This window comes from Trachemys scripta, chromosome 1 (assembly GCF_013100865.1).
Source record: "Trachemys scripta elegans isolate TJP31775 chromosome 1, CAS_Tse_1.0, whole genome shotgun sequence".
Classification (NCBI taxonomy): Eukaryota; Metazoa; Chordata; order Testudines; family Emydidae; genus Trachemys; species Trachemys scripta.
Window position 1 is genome coordinate 17,251,201 of NC_048298.1, and position 14,306 is coordinate 17,265,506.

Sequence of the window (14,306 nt, forward strand, 5' to 3'; positions counted from 1 at the left end):
GGGGGGGGGGGGGGGGGGGGGGGGGGGGGGGGGGGGGCAGATTCTGAGCATGCGTGGCCGCTATGAGTACTGCTGCAAAAATCTCCGGGTGAAGGCGCAGGGACGCACCAACACCTGTAGTGGAGCACCCACAGGGACACTCATCTCGAAGAACGTCAGTCACTGCACAGGGTGAGTAACCTCCTCTTAATTTAGTTGGTGGTTGTATTTGTAAGATCCAGCTGTATCTGTCAACCTTTTTAAATGCCTCATTGAAGGATTTTTTTATTTTTTTTTAATTCTGTCTGCCTTCATTTTTGGATGTTTCTCAATTCCTCCCAAAGTTGAGCTGCAGCTGTGAAGAGAGAACTGTATCTCTTTTTAATCCAGAGGGTCAGGAGTTTAAAAGCACTAAAGCAGTGTGGAATATCTTGTATAGGCTAGTTAATCATGAGGATCCCAAAGTGCCTTGTAGTCATAGAGGGTCCTCATGGCTGAGACAGGATGTCAGAAATCTTGTGAGGAGGTTTACCTGTGCTGTATATCCTCGATTGCCCAAAAGTGCTGAGGACACAAACAGTTCTTACTATAATCAGAGGTAGCAGCTGTGCAAAATTCCAAACCCAACGGCTGGACTCTGCAAGCTTTTACTCACCTGAGTAGTCCTTACTCTCATAAACATTCCCAATCAAGTGGGCACAGCTACTTGTGTAAGAAGGGTTACTCATGAGTAAAGGCTTGCAATATTAGCAGTTCAGCCACTTTTATGCTTGGCTTCCTTTTTTAAAAAAAGTCCATTTACTATCAAGTCCTGGTGCTGTTCCAAAGACCACAGAGCTCCACTGGCTTTGGACTGGTGACTTGTTGCTTTTTGATATCCTATTGTTCTGGCATCTCCATCTCTGACTTTACTTCTTAGATTAAAAGAACAGGTCTAGAGCAGGTTCATGGCACTTAACGTTCTGGCTCCTGGAGTCCCGTGATTAAATGAGAATCTCGACCTCTTCTTTTTAAAGCAAGCTCCAGCCCACATATCTGTAGATAAAAATGGGAAAAGTAAACTTAAACACACTAAACCCAGAAGGCAAATCATAAGATTCCAAATTTATTTATTAATTCTCATTATTTTTTAAGCCAATCCCATGGGGTTGGTTTTTTTTGTTTTTGTTTGGTTTTTTTTTGTTCCCATCTCATGATTTTTGAATGTGTAGGGTTGAAAATACTACCTTTTAGTTAATTCTTTATACAAAGGAATCATGTAGTTTGTCAGGCATGTCCTTAACCCCTTTAATTGCCCCCTTTATGCCTAATAGTACAGAGCAGACTCACCCCCTTGCAGACTTCCAGCTTCTGATATACTTACAAAGGTTTTATAAAGTGCGTGCATATTTTCCTTGCTCTCCAAGTTAGACCCTCAGATGAAGTCAGTGATTTGGCTTAATATGATGTTTGAGTTTTGTTCTCAGCTACATCATCAATTGAAATTGGCAGTCATTTCAGATTGCTGTTCATGTCAGAAGCAGGTATCTATTTAGGTGCCGATTTTGGACTCCCCAGATATCTGAGCACCAAAGACGGGAGGTTTTGATATGTATTTCGTCATGCCCAAATTCTTGGGTGAGAAGTCCTTCAAGGGCAACCCACACTCAAGATGAAAACTACTGTGTGTGTAAGTGGTCTTATTATTGTTAAAAGATCCATGATCCTGGAAGATATAGGCTCTTTCACAGTGTAATGGCTGTACAACAAAGCTGAATACAAGGCACTCATCTACCCAGTAACTAAGAGGTTAAAAGTCTGAAAAGCTCTGATATGTCCCCGTGCAGAACTGATTCATCTTTGCACTTATGGTATTCTCACTTTGTACTCAGACCAAAAAAAGCCCTCAAACCTTTATTGTGGTTTAAACCAAACTGGAAAATAATTTTGTGTTTAATGGAGGTGTTAATCCCTGTTTGTTATTTTTTTTTCCCCCCAGAATGGCTCTTTTAGACCCAGAGGACATTGACACTGCATCCTTCTCAAAACAACTTTTGCTTTTTTATGTGTGTTGCACTAAAGATAAGTTGAGTCCTGACGTAACACAGGTAGAAAGCTCTGTTAGATCATAGCAGCAGCAAGTCCTAACCCCTTGGAAATGGTATAGTTAGTGAACATTAACATATTTTAAAATAATAATCTGATATCCTTACTCACCCCAACCAGTCTGTTACTACACAAGGGGTCTTACTGAATCCATTTGAAATATTTATGAAGAATAAAACAGTGATCACTTAAAGCTCTGAAGTTTGCACACAGGTGAAGAATAAAGCACTAGGGAAAGTTCCACCTTTTATTTAGTTTAAATTCAGTGAAATGTGAGTCATCAGTCTCCGGCCACAAGACTTACCACAAACAATGCATACTATAAGGAATGAGTAGGACGAGGAGAGAAAGGATGGTTTTGTGACTCAGGAAGTGAATGGGCACCCAAGGCATGTGCGTTCTGGCTCTCTTACAGACTTGCTGTGTGACCTTGCACAAGTCCTTTAATCTTTCTGTTCCTTCATATTCTAGTAGCAACACTGGAATAACAACGCTTACCTACCTCATAATGGAGTTGTGAAGATAAATGCATTAATGTTTGTGAATTGCTCAGATACTATGGTGACGAGCACCCTAGAAGAGCCTATAAGAGGTCTATACTGCTTGACTAAGATTTAAAAGGATTTAATTACTCTGTAAGATTGTAAACTTACATGTTATAATGCTTCTGCTTGCTCTCTCAATCTCTCCTTAAAATATTATCAAATCACTAAAAAAATTAATTAAAAAAATAAAACATCCATCCCAGCAGGGCCATAACTTGGTTGATTACTCCATTGCAATATATCTTAAACCTCCTTGAATATCATTTTACACATAAGTTGCACAAAATGTTGATCCAAAGTTTAGTTGGAAAGATGGTATAAATAATTCTTCCAAAAGCATTCAAAGATATGATCATGAATGATTACAAGAAACCAAAATCTGTTGGAATTGTAAACTAAAAAAACCTTCCCCCACATCTCTGAGTTCTGTAGTTCACATGCTAAATCCAAGCAAGCTATATGGCATAGAGTTCACTGGCCGTGCATCAAATAATGAGGCCGTACACTGATGATGGGAATCAAAAGTAATAAGTCAGTATAGAACAAACATTTGATCAGTCATCTTCTAGTATGAAACCTACATTTCTATAGCTGGCAGACACTAAATCACAATAGCTTGAAGTTAAATCTGGTCTACACCTAAAAGATTAGATTGACCTAGCCTACATCACTCAAGGCTGTGAAAAATTGTACACCTGTGTGACTTAGGGCTTGTCTACATTACTGGCTGGATCGACAGGCAGCAATCAATGCGGGGGGGAAGGGGGATGTCGATTTATCACATCTAGTCTAGACATGATAAATCAACCGCCGAGCGATCTCTTGTCAACTCCGGCACTCCACCGGGGCAAGAGGCGCAGGCAGAGTCAATGAGGGAGCATCAGCCATCAACTTACCGCAGCGAAGACACTTCAGTAAGTAGATCTAACTATGGTGACTTCAGCTACGTTATTCACGGCGCTGAAGTTGCATAACTTAGATCGATTTCTCCCCCTTCCCTCCCCCCCAGTGTAGACCAGGCCATAATCAGGTCAACCTAACCTCCACTGTAGATACAGCATGGTCAATGGAATAATTCTTCCGTCGACCTAGCTACCACCTCTTGGAGAGGTGTATTAACTACAATGATGGAAGAGGTTTTTCCATCATTGTAGTTAATACATCTACACTACAGTGCTACAGCAGCACAGGTGAAGTGTTGTAGCTTAGCTGCCATAGTGACTTTAGACACGATAAACAAGCTGAACTTATTAACAAACCTTTCAAAACAGGAAACACGGGCTGATAATGAATTGCTGATAATTGGTAGTTGATGGAATTTTGTATTAGTAGTACAGTGATGGTAATTAAAAAATAATTAATTGCCATAGGTTTCTCATTTAAAGTCTGCAATTAGCTAACCTCAATATTTGCAGTACTCACAGTATTTCTCATGGGGAACACAAGGGAAACTAGATATAGAAGTAATCTATTGTGTTTATCTTAAATAAAACTGGCACGTTTATAGGCACCACAACTGTAGCAAACAGTTACATACATTTCCTGGCATAGCAAGAAACCTGCTAGTGCAATATTACAGAAAAGCAAATCCAATTACACATCTGTTGTATCGGATCAATAAACTGAGAAAGTGCTTATTATGAGTTGCAGTAAATGAAATCCCCTGCTCAATTGTTTGTATCTTCCACCTTTTAATGTCCTGTGTTTTAGATGGAAAGTTCTGTGGGGCAGGGACTACACGACTCTGTAGTCCCTACCAGAAGGGGCCCTGTTCAAGAGGAGACCTTTTATGCTACCCCAATGTAAATGTTTAGGAACATTAAAATTTGACCATGTTCTACTCATTATATTCAAACAGCAGCCTCCCAAATGCTGGATACCAGTTGGTGGAAGATGGAGAAGTGGGTGATGACAGATGGCATGTAAGAGAACAATTGGGAAAGATGTTGCTGTCATGGAAACAGGCTACAACAGAGCAAAAAACATGGCATTAGACAGACTGAGGTGGAAATGTTACATTGCCATATGTAACATGAGGCATGGGAGCATCTGATTATAAACAAATTCCCCAGTGCAAGCTTCTTAATGCAACTTGCAAGTATTGATAACAATATTTTGGATTGCCAGCTGGTGACAACCTTCCGTCACAGATTGCTGCCATGATAGACCCAATTCCTTCACATTCAGAAACACAAGCCTCTTCCACTTGAGGTGCTCCTCTAGCTCCTTTATCTGGTAGAAGTTGTAGAGTCTTAACTTATTTGTGAGCCCATCAGTGGAGGGGTTCATAACACACTTAGCCACTGCATTACACAATCCCCCTGTCAAGGGAGGCTTATCCCAAGAATGTGAGGTGCATGGAAGGACAAGGCCCAGTTTGTAAAAACCCATCACTACTGGTCACCAGCAGGGATAGGCCCTGGATCACGAAAGCTCAAGCCTCCATTATTGGAGGTCTCTGGTTCCATTTGTGCTGATGACCTGGGGTGGGGCTCCAAAAAGTAAACTAAGTAGAGAGATACTCCCAGGTTCCTCAGCAAACTATCTGCACAAACCTCAGGGGGCAGGAGAGGGAAAGACTCTAGTTCTTCAAACTGGCTACAGCAGGTGTCTCTCTCCCTGTGTAGGGCAATAGTAGCTGCAGGGTCAGTTGATTAACAGCTTGTGATTTCTGTCTGGAGTTATTCAGACATTAGCCTTTGCCAGTAAAATCGGGGAGCATTTAATTGGTTAGGCAGGTAGTCCCAAGATAAGCCTCCTGAAGTTTCTCTTGCTGTCATCATGACACTTTTCTTAAGGGAGGGAGGGTTCTTATTTTCTCAATAGCAGGCAAGGGTGCTTCCTTAGGCAGGCTTCCTGCCTATTCTCTGTGCTCACTTATTTTATAGCTGTGTGAAACCATCCAACTCTCTGCAGGAAAACTCTGCATCTTCTGGGAAATGTTACTCTGCCATTTGTTTGTGGGGTGTCAACTTCACACTTCCATTTAGTGCCTCTTGAGATTTTCTATCTACTGCCTTCTTGCCTTAGATGCCTAGGTAATGAGATACCTAGAACAAATTTAATATAGACAACTAATTTTTCAATTCACTCTGATCAGGGTATATGCTGTAATGAAAATAATATAATGGTGAGGTTTGGCCTATGAGTTCTGTTTGAGTATTTTTTAAACTGTTAAACTGTGCTTCACTCTGCTTTTCTCATTTGCCTTTTCAAATGAGTAAAGTTGCAATCGGGATTTTTAGGTGATTTAAACGCACTGCTCCTGAGGAACTAGTATTAAAGCAGTGGTGCCTGAATGTCTCAGCCCAAAAATGGATAAGTAAGGCAGGATTTTTTCAAAAATATGTGTACAATTTTGAGTATCATTTGCACATGCATTCAACACAATAGTGTACATGTACCGAGATCTGTGGGTGCAAATAACCATCTGGACAGCTGGCTGCTGGGATGCTGTCAACTGTTTGTGATATCATCACCAAATGACAAAAGCTCCTCTCAGCCTTCAGCCAGAAAATGCAGACTGGAGTTGGAGAAACAGAAACAGACAATACAGTCTAAAAGTACATTCCTTCATTTGCTTTTCTACATGCAGGTGAGTGTGATCTGCAGCACACAACAGATCAGGTCTGGAGAGACGGCTTCACCTTATCCTCAGCCATCGATTCACGGACTGTAAAGTCAGAAGGAACCATTATGATCATGTAGTACTTTTCAGTATCACAGCTTTCCATGGTACAGTCCTCTCTCCTACAAGTATGATCCATATTCTCTGGATGAAATCCTGGCATCAGTGAAGTCAATGGGAGTTTTGGCACTGGCTTCAGGAGGGCCAGAATTTCACCCTCCGTCCCTGGATACGTGACCTTGCATTGTCTGCATCAAAGCACATATTTTAATGATCCTAGCTTACCATGCGATCCAGACCGCTCTGTGGACCTGGCACGTCCTTATCCCTGTCTGCCCTTCCACCAATTATTGTGTCATAGTCATGCTTTACCAGATGTTAAATCCTAATTGGGAGAAAAATAAACCTACCTTGTTTTTTTTCCTTTCATTTCCCTAGTCTCCACTTATTTCTTCTGTATTTTAGGGTGTCCTTTTTTTCAGATTCTGCCCCCTCCCCCCGGACTTACCCTCAATTTTTTTTGGTTTCATTCTTTTTACTGTTTTAATTTACTATAATCTCTAAACCTTTCTTTTCTCCATTTAAGATAATTATTTTCTACTGGTCTGGATCCTTCCCCTCACTTCTCTCTCTCTCTCTCTCCTCCATTTTCCATTCCCTTCTTTTCTCTTTGTTCCACTTGTTCCTTGTGGATTGAAATCCAGAGAAGAGGTCTATCTCATATTCCAAATAGAGAGGATGCAGATATTTTGGAGGCTGAATGGATGACAGACAGAGGCCCAGATTCTGCAATGAGCACAGAATGGGTGGATTCCTGTGCTGTCATGCAACTCATTTTAGGACGGGGGCCTGAATGTGTAGACAATACCCATTGGATGTTTAGTGTATTGAAATTCAAGAAAAGATCAAGTAAATGCATTGCACGTTCACTTTAATATTAGTATTGTACCAAAGGACTTTCCTTTTGTTAATGTTAGTTTTGCTAGGTTATTTTGTTTGTTTTTGGAGGGGGATGCAGGTGGAGTGATATTGATTTTGGGGCTTTTGTGGAAAAGAGTAATATATCTGAGTCTATGCAGAAGACAAAATTTACTGCACTGTAAACATCACTAAAGTCGCTTAATAAAGTAAATGTTGGAGAATGGCTATGAAGGATATTGTTTGTTAGGTCTCAGATGGAGTTAGATTTATAATGAGATTTCCCATTGAGAAGAAAAGCTTTCTTTGCCAAACTGTCTATCAGCAGAATATCCTGCCTATCTGAAAGGGGAAAGAACATAGTTTCACTGTGCTCTGGATTAATGTCATCTTTGTTATTTAAAAAGAGAGTCTGGATGCTAAGTGAACCCGGATACTACATTTTACTCTGTCTGTGTTTTATTTGCTGAATTATTCATCTGACTGTCATATACATTTCCAGTTTCTCTTCTGATTAAGGCTAGATTTCCAATACCCAGTTCGTGATTATGGTGCAGTTTTGAAGTATAAACGAGCCAACTATAGAAATATCCTTCTTGGAAATATGTCTTGCTGTTTTACTGTAATTAGTCATCTGCAAGACAGTTGTTTAGCAATAAATTTAGAACTTGTGTGGATGTTTTTATCTGTATATAATATATTTAGAAACTCTATATATTTCTCTACATATTCGAAATTTAACTGTAGGTGGGATACATTTCCAGTCTTTTTTTGCAACTACAGTCAGTATTTAACCCTTGCATACAGTATGTTCATGTATGGGTCCAAACATACGTCTGATCAACAGAATGTCTGTCATGTGCATTGCCCTGGATCAGACAGCCCAAATGGGCTCTTTTACTGGACAACCATCTTTTCCGCTAAAAACCCTGGTTAATATTATGCATGCTGAAACAAAGGGGCCAAGTAACTTACCCAACATATTTATGAGTAGACATTGTCTCCTAATTTTTCCTACCCTATTCTTAATTATTATAATCACAATGGGCCAAACTCTCTAGGTTTACTCTGGATTTATTGTCATTACTTCATTTTTACATCATTGTTAGTGAGAGTCAAATACTTTATTTGCTGTAAGCTGTTTTCATTGTGCGCTCTCACATAATACACAACTCATCATTTTAAAACCGTCTCAGAGCATGAACAGTGGTAACTGGGTTTTAAGTTATACTCCAATTAAGTAAAAACCACAAATTAAATATTCAAATGAGTGTTATATCAGCCATGGTTGAAAAATCTACATTTGTGGGTGAGTTGCTGTCCTTTGTTTCTGGACTTAAAGATGCCAGGGAAAGTTGGGTGCTAGATTTTTGCATTTAGATATCAGATTTAACAGAACAATGTGTTAAAAACTGATGTAGTTTTGCAGCCAATAGGGGACTGTCTAGCTGAGCTCTGTTTGTTCCAACAAAGGGCCTGGAATAAATTATGCTAAATAAATTGGCTCCAGGTTTGCCTGTTTCAGACAGTAGTTTCAGAGTAATCTATCCTACAAGTTTTACTAAGTCTGACCACTTGCACTAAGATGTCACCTCTTTTCAGGGATATAATGTCACAAATGCACTAGTCACGTGCATCTGGATAGCCCTGGCTGTCCCAAGATGGCAGAATACCAGCACATCAGTGGTTTGACTGCTGGCAGCTCTGCTAGCCCATAACCCGTTTCAAATTTGAGTTCCACAGAGAAGATCTAACTGCAGAGTCAAGCACATAGGCCCTGATTCAACAAGGTGCTTTTGCACCCACCCAGTTTTAAGCATGTGAATAGTCCCCATTACTTCATTGGAGCTACTGCATACGTAAAAAGAGGTTTGTGCTTAAGACCCTTTTCAGCAAAGTACTAAGGGAGGATAATCAAAAACGTAAAAGAACTAAATGCAGATACATTACAGCTTCATGATAAAGCCCTTGAAATCAGGGCCGGCTCCAGGTTTTTTGCCGCCTCAAGCAAAAAAAAAAAAAGGGGGGGGGGAATGGAGTGTCGCCTCTGAAGCAAAAAATAATAATAAATAAATAAGGGGCGGCACTCAGCCTTTTATTTAAAAAGGGCTGCCCCGAGCACATGCTTGGAACGCTGGTGCCTAGAGCCGGCCCTGCTTGAAGTTAAACCTCATTCTCTTGAAATGTTTTGTCCACCATTTTGGTTCAGTACATCTCACAGGACTATGGCAGCATAGATAGACGCTTACCAGAAACATCAAATAACTGAAGTAAGCAGAATCTCTATTCATTCTTTCTGATAAAATTCCTCTTTTTTAAAAAAAGAAGTGCTTATGGATTTGGTCAAATGGAGTATAGGACACTGATCTACATTAGAGATGTCCCAGCAGGTGTTGGGCATTTTCTGGGGATTAATGGTCTGAGGTACATTAACCTGAGCTAGTCATTAATCTCCTGGGAAGAGTCCTGTATTGGAGCTGGATTTGTATTAGAGGATGAACTTATGAAAAAACATAACTTAAAAAAAATCTGGCTAGTCTGCAGTGCATCCTTAATGGGACTTGTTTGGCTCAAACTCACTGAACAGCTGCCTCAAGTGTAAAGTAAGCCCCTTGTGTCTGGCCTCTTTCCACAGCCAGAGTTCAGATAAAACAAAGGAAGGAGGATTCCTATAACCAGCAGTTTCTACATGGAAAAGTCAGGCTCCATGCAGCCAAAAGGCTAAATTCAGTGCTGGTTGTAAATCAGCAGATGTCAGTGAATCGTCACATTCACGCCTCCTTATACCATTGGTGAATTTGGACCTACAACTTAATTATGCTCTTACCTCCAGGGAAATGACCCTCCCACCCTCTGGTGGAATCCTTATAGATTTAGCACAATCCCAGTCACCCAAGCCATGATTCCTATGCAATCTTTGTAATGAGACTTGATGTTAGATAATTTCTTGCTTTGGAGTATAGTTTTCACTCTCATTCACCAAAATGGACAGGGCCTGTGCATCTTTTTTTCACCTCTTAGTCTTATATATACAAACCTCTACTCCGATATAACGCGACCCGATATAACACGAATTCGGATATAACGTGGTAAAGCAGTGCTCCGGGGGGGGGGAGGGGATGCGCACTCTGGTGGATCAAAGCAAGTTCGATATAACGCGATAAGATTTTTTGGCTCCCAAGGACAGTGTTATATCGGGGTGTATGTGTGTGTGTGTGTGTGTGTGTGTATATGTGTGTATATGTGTATATATATATATATACACACAGAGCGAGCGAGAGAGAGAGAGAGAGGGAGACCGATCGACCGACCAGCATTAATGTCACCATCAGTTACTTCCTGTGTCTTCGTATTTGTTGGGCACTAATAATGAACTCAGTAATACACATTTATGGAGTAAACAAGATTTCTCTTTCTCAGGTATTTACATTCCAATTGGGCAACGAATAAAAAACAAATCAAACAATCAAATGCTTACTTTGGGGTTTTATTTAATGAATGGGTGATTTTGCTTAGCCTACGGGCGTAGATTCAGATTGAAAGGCGGCAGGGTCCCGGTGTGTGTTAAGGAGAGATTTGAAGGAGGAAAGGGAGGAAGCCGAATGTGTTGGCATAGGAAGGATGTTCCCACGTGAGATCCTCACCCCGGCTCTAGCTTCTTTACACCAGGTAGAAGTACCAGAGTAATGTAAAGGGCTCAAAACCACCTGGTTTAGGTGGAGGAAGGATTTCCCTGGCAAGACACAGCTTTACAACTGTCCTCCTCAATCTTCCAAGGACCCCCTTGCAAGCCATGGTGTAGGGGATGTGCTTGGGGAGAGGCTGGGGCCAGGAGGGATGTGCTGGGGGTAGGACTACAGCATGCAATACGTGGAGATCCTGGGCAGTGCTGCAGCTTGTCTGAGAGCTAAACTGATGCTAAGTTAACACCGAGAGCCACAGAGCAGCCCAAATGTTGGAGGGCATAAAGGATTAAAGGCACCTTAGTTCCCTCCCCAGGGGTTCTGCATTCTGTGTTTCATCTAAAAGGGTCAGTAGAGAACATTTCCCCTGGTTCTTACACCAAATTAGTTGACCAGAGCACCGGAATTGTTTTTTTAGAGTCAACTGAAAAAAAAAAATTCAGAAAAAAAATTGTTAATGAAAAAATTGTCATCATTTTCCCAGCAGCCCTCCTTGTTAATCACTGGTGTTGTATCTGCTCTGGTCATTTTCATAGATTCTAAGGCCAGAAGAGACCACTTTTGTGGTCATCCAGCCTGAGTGTCTGAATAACAAAGGCCATAGAACTTCCCCAAAACAATGCTCTCATTCAAACATGAATATCCTTTAGGAAAAAAAAAATCCAATCTTGCTGTTCCCAATTCTACACAGGGACTACTATGTGATCTTCCTGAAGTCACTTCAACTTATTTGTGTCTCTCTTTTTCCCTGGATAGTGACAATTACCTTCCTTTGTAAGGTACTTGGTGATATATGGATGAAAAGAGCTAGGTATTATATTATGATTATTAAGTGAAAGGTGATACAAAGCTTGCTTTTGTTACATGTTGCGCTGAGATGGGCCTATCCAATGCTATTGACCTTTGCCTGGAATCCCCCATTTAGCGTTCCTAGGACGTTTTGGTTTGTGGATTGAGGTAGTTAAGTAGGTCTTAGTTAGTTCACTGAGAACAACATATGGGAAGGTATGTTTACATTGTATCAGCAATCATTGGTTTTCTCCTGAAAGTGAGTACAAGCTTCCAATATCCCTTTTTTTAGTTTATAAATAAGTTGGTGACGAATGTACAATTACCTTAAAATGAACATGTATCTCCAGTTACTACACCATGGTATCTGAGATATTACAGTGTAGCCAGTTCACAATACAAGTATATAAAATAGCTGTTGTATCTATATCGAGATAGCCAAGGCATTAATGTGTGGTAATTTGGTAAACGCTGTCATTTTAATAGTGACTGTTTTTATCTGGTATTATATATAATTTAATTTGTACTTAAATGTTAGCTATGCTAGATGTTGTCCAAAAGCTTACATATTTTTCCAGCTTAGTCTACCAAATTAGTTTTATAGAAAAGAGATTACAGAGTTTTGGTGTATACTGGAGAAAAAATCTTCTGTGGCAAACAGTGACTTCTGCATAAGCTATTCTCTAACTATAGGTCTGGCCTGCCTTCATAAACTTTGTGTGCGAGGATGCAAAAAACACACAGATGTTTTCTCTTTGCTTTCAGATTACATTTGGATTTTCTGAAAAACAGAGACTTTTTTCACCATGAATGCAAGAAAAGACTCCCAGGAGAAGAGCAGAATGAGATCCTTCAAAGTGCCACATGCCTGCACAGCATTATCCTTAGTAATGTTGTTCCTTTCAGTCACTGGAACTTCAAAGAAAAATATCCCAAGACTTAAACTTTCCTATAAAGGTAAACCCATCAGAAGACTTTCTGTTTCTGGGTTGTGTTTTTTGTTGTTGTTGTTGTTGTTGTTTTTTTGGTGTGGTGGTGCCAGCGTTTAGTTTTCTGTTATTAAACCGGAAAATAAACAGTTGTCACAACTGTTCCTAGAAATAGACAACAATAGCATGAAAGACTTATATAGTCTTCTATGGGACAGAAGTATTCAATTACCTTCTTGGGGGTGATGGATAGTAATGGAAACCATAATGTTCCTCAGATACATTTTAAAAGGATATAATTTTTAACACTCAGTAAAAACTCCAAAGCATTTGCTAAACTTAGACTTTTTTCTTGAAGCTAAAAATCACTTATGTAACAAACGGTATGCAAATCACCAAGAATTGGATGAATTAATCCCATATGATTGGTAAGAAACTAATCCTCATTCTTTCGAATTCTTTCATATGGTCTCCATTGAATGTGCATGACTCTGGTAGCCCCTTGATAGTATTTCTTATTGTTTTGGGGCCCAATTCCCCCATTTAGGGCCCAGTACCTTGCTCACGTTGAGGTTAGAAGTAAAACTGCAAGTACAACTGTCTGCAAACTGGCTGTGTAAAAAAGGTCATTGTGCAGTTCTATGATTATTGTTTTGCAATGTGCTACCATAACAAGTTTGCTCAGTTTACAAAATGCATTGTTTTTGTTTTTATTTCCCCCCTAATTGTTGCCCTACTTAACTCAACCTGGGATCTGAAAATCTAGAGGTGTTTTTTTCCCCTTACTTGTGCATCTTTAGCACATTAGAAAGATTCTTCAGACTACATACTGAAGTGTTGGCAGTTACACCTGTGCAACCCTTTTGTCTTAAATTCTGCCCTCAGTAAGAATGATAAAGGCTGAATTTAAATAAAGATATATATTTTAATTGTTAGATGATGATGATTGTAGTCCAGTTTGTGGGTTTTCTTGTTGCTGTCTCTGCACTGCATCCTACCAGAGTTTGGTGAGATGATTCCATTCAGATATATTGATGCACTTGATCTTGTTTTGCTTAGTTAAAGAAAAGTTTCCCTAGTTAGTTTTAAACCATTTCAGTGCCTGTAATTAAGAGCACTGATTCTGCTCTCACTTACAGAGGCATAGTTATTCTTCAGTGTGTAAATGAGTAGAGTGAGACTAGGGTGACCAGACAGCAAGTGTGAAAAATTGGGATTGTGGGGGAGGTTATAGGAACCTATATAAGAAAAAGACCCAAATATTGGGACTGTCCCTGTAAAATCGGGACATCTGGTCACTCTAAGTGAGGCCCAAGATGCTCTGTAATGACAAGAGGTTGAACAGCCATCATAAATGAGCAGAATGTGCCTATTGTAAGGTATTACACATACAAGGATTTATTTAATCAGTGAGTACTGTATCCTGTGAAATGCTACTTATTTACAAGTTTCAACTCTGCATCTGCTGGATTTGTATGCAAGTATGTGGGTGTGTTTATGTGCATGTGAGATCTTGATGGCCTTTCCATAGTTTCGGGAAATAGTTTCAGTTATGTAAGCCAATGAATACAGAAGCTGAAAGATCTGACATTGAGTTATGGATATTAGTAGGAAAAACCTGCAGCTTGTATTCAAACTTTACTTCTAGTTTTGGCTTCTAAACATTTCCCCAGAGTTACTTATTCTACATGGTGATGACACTTATTGTGGGACTGATGACCAAAAATACTGTATTCTTCTGTACTTCAAA

The 14,306-nt window shown here is 39.9% G+C and overlaps 1 protein-coding gene across 5 annotated transcripts in view; it reads left to right on the plus strand.

The window, feature by feature from the left end:
- Positions 1-14,306, plus strand: part of LOC117874863 (semaphorin-3D) — a 195,283-nt gene that overhangs the window by 49,524 nt on the left and 131,453 nt on the right. For all 5 annotated transcript variants that reach the window (XM_034765512.1, XM_034765476.1, XM_034765486.1 and 2 more), the window contains exon 2: positions 12,393-12,584. In XM_034765512.1, coding sequence (XP_034621403.1) covers positions 12,434-12,584 — 151 coding nt within the window. In that variant the 5' untranslated portion in view covers positions 12,393-12,433. The remainder of the gene's footprint in view (positions 1-12,392; positions 12,585-14,306) is intronic.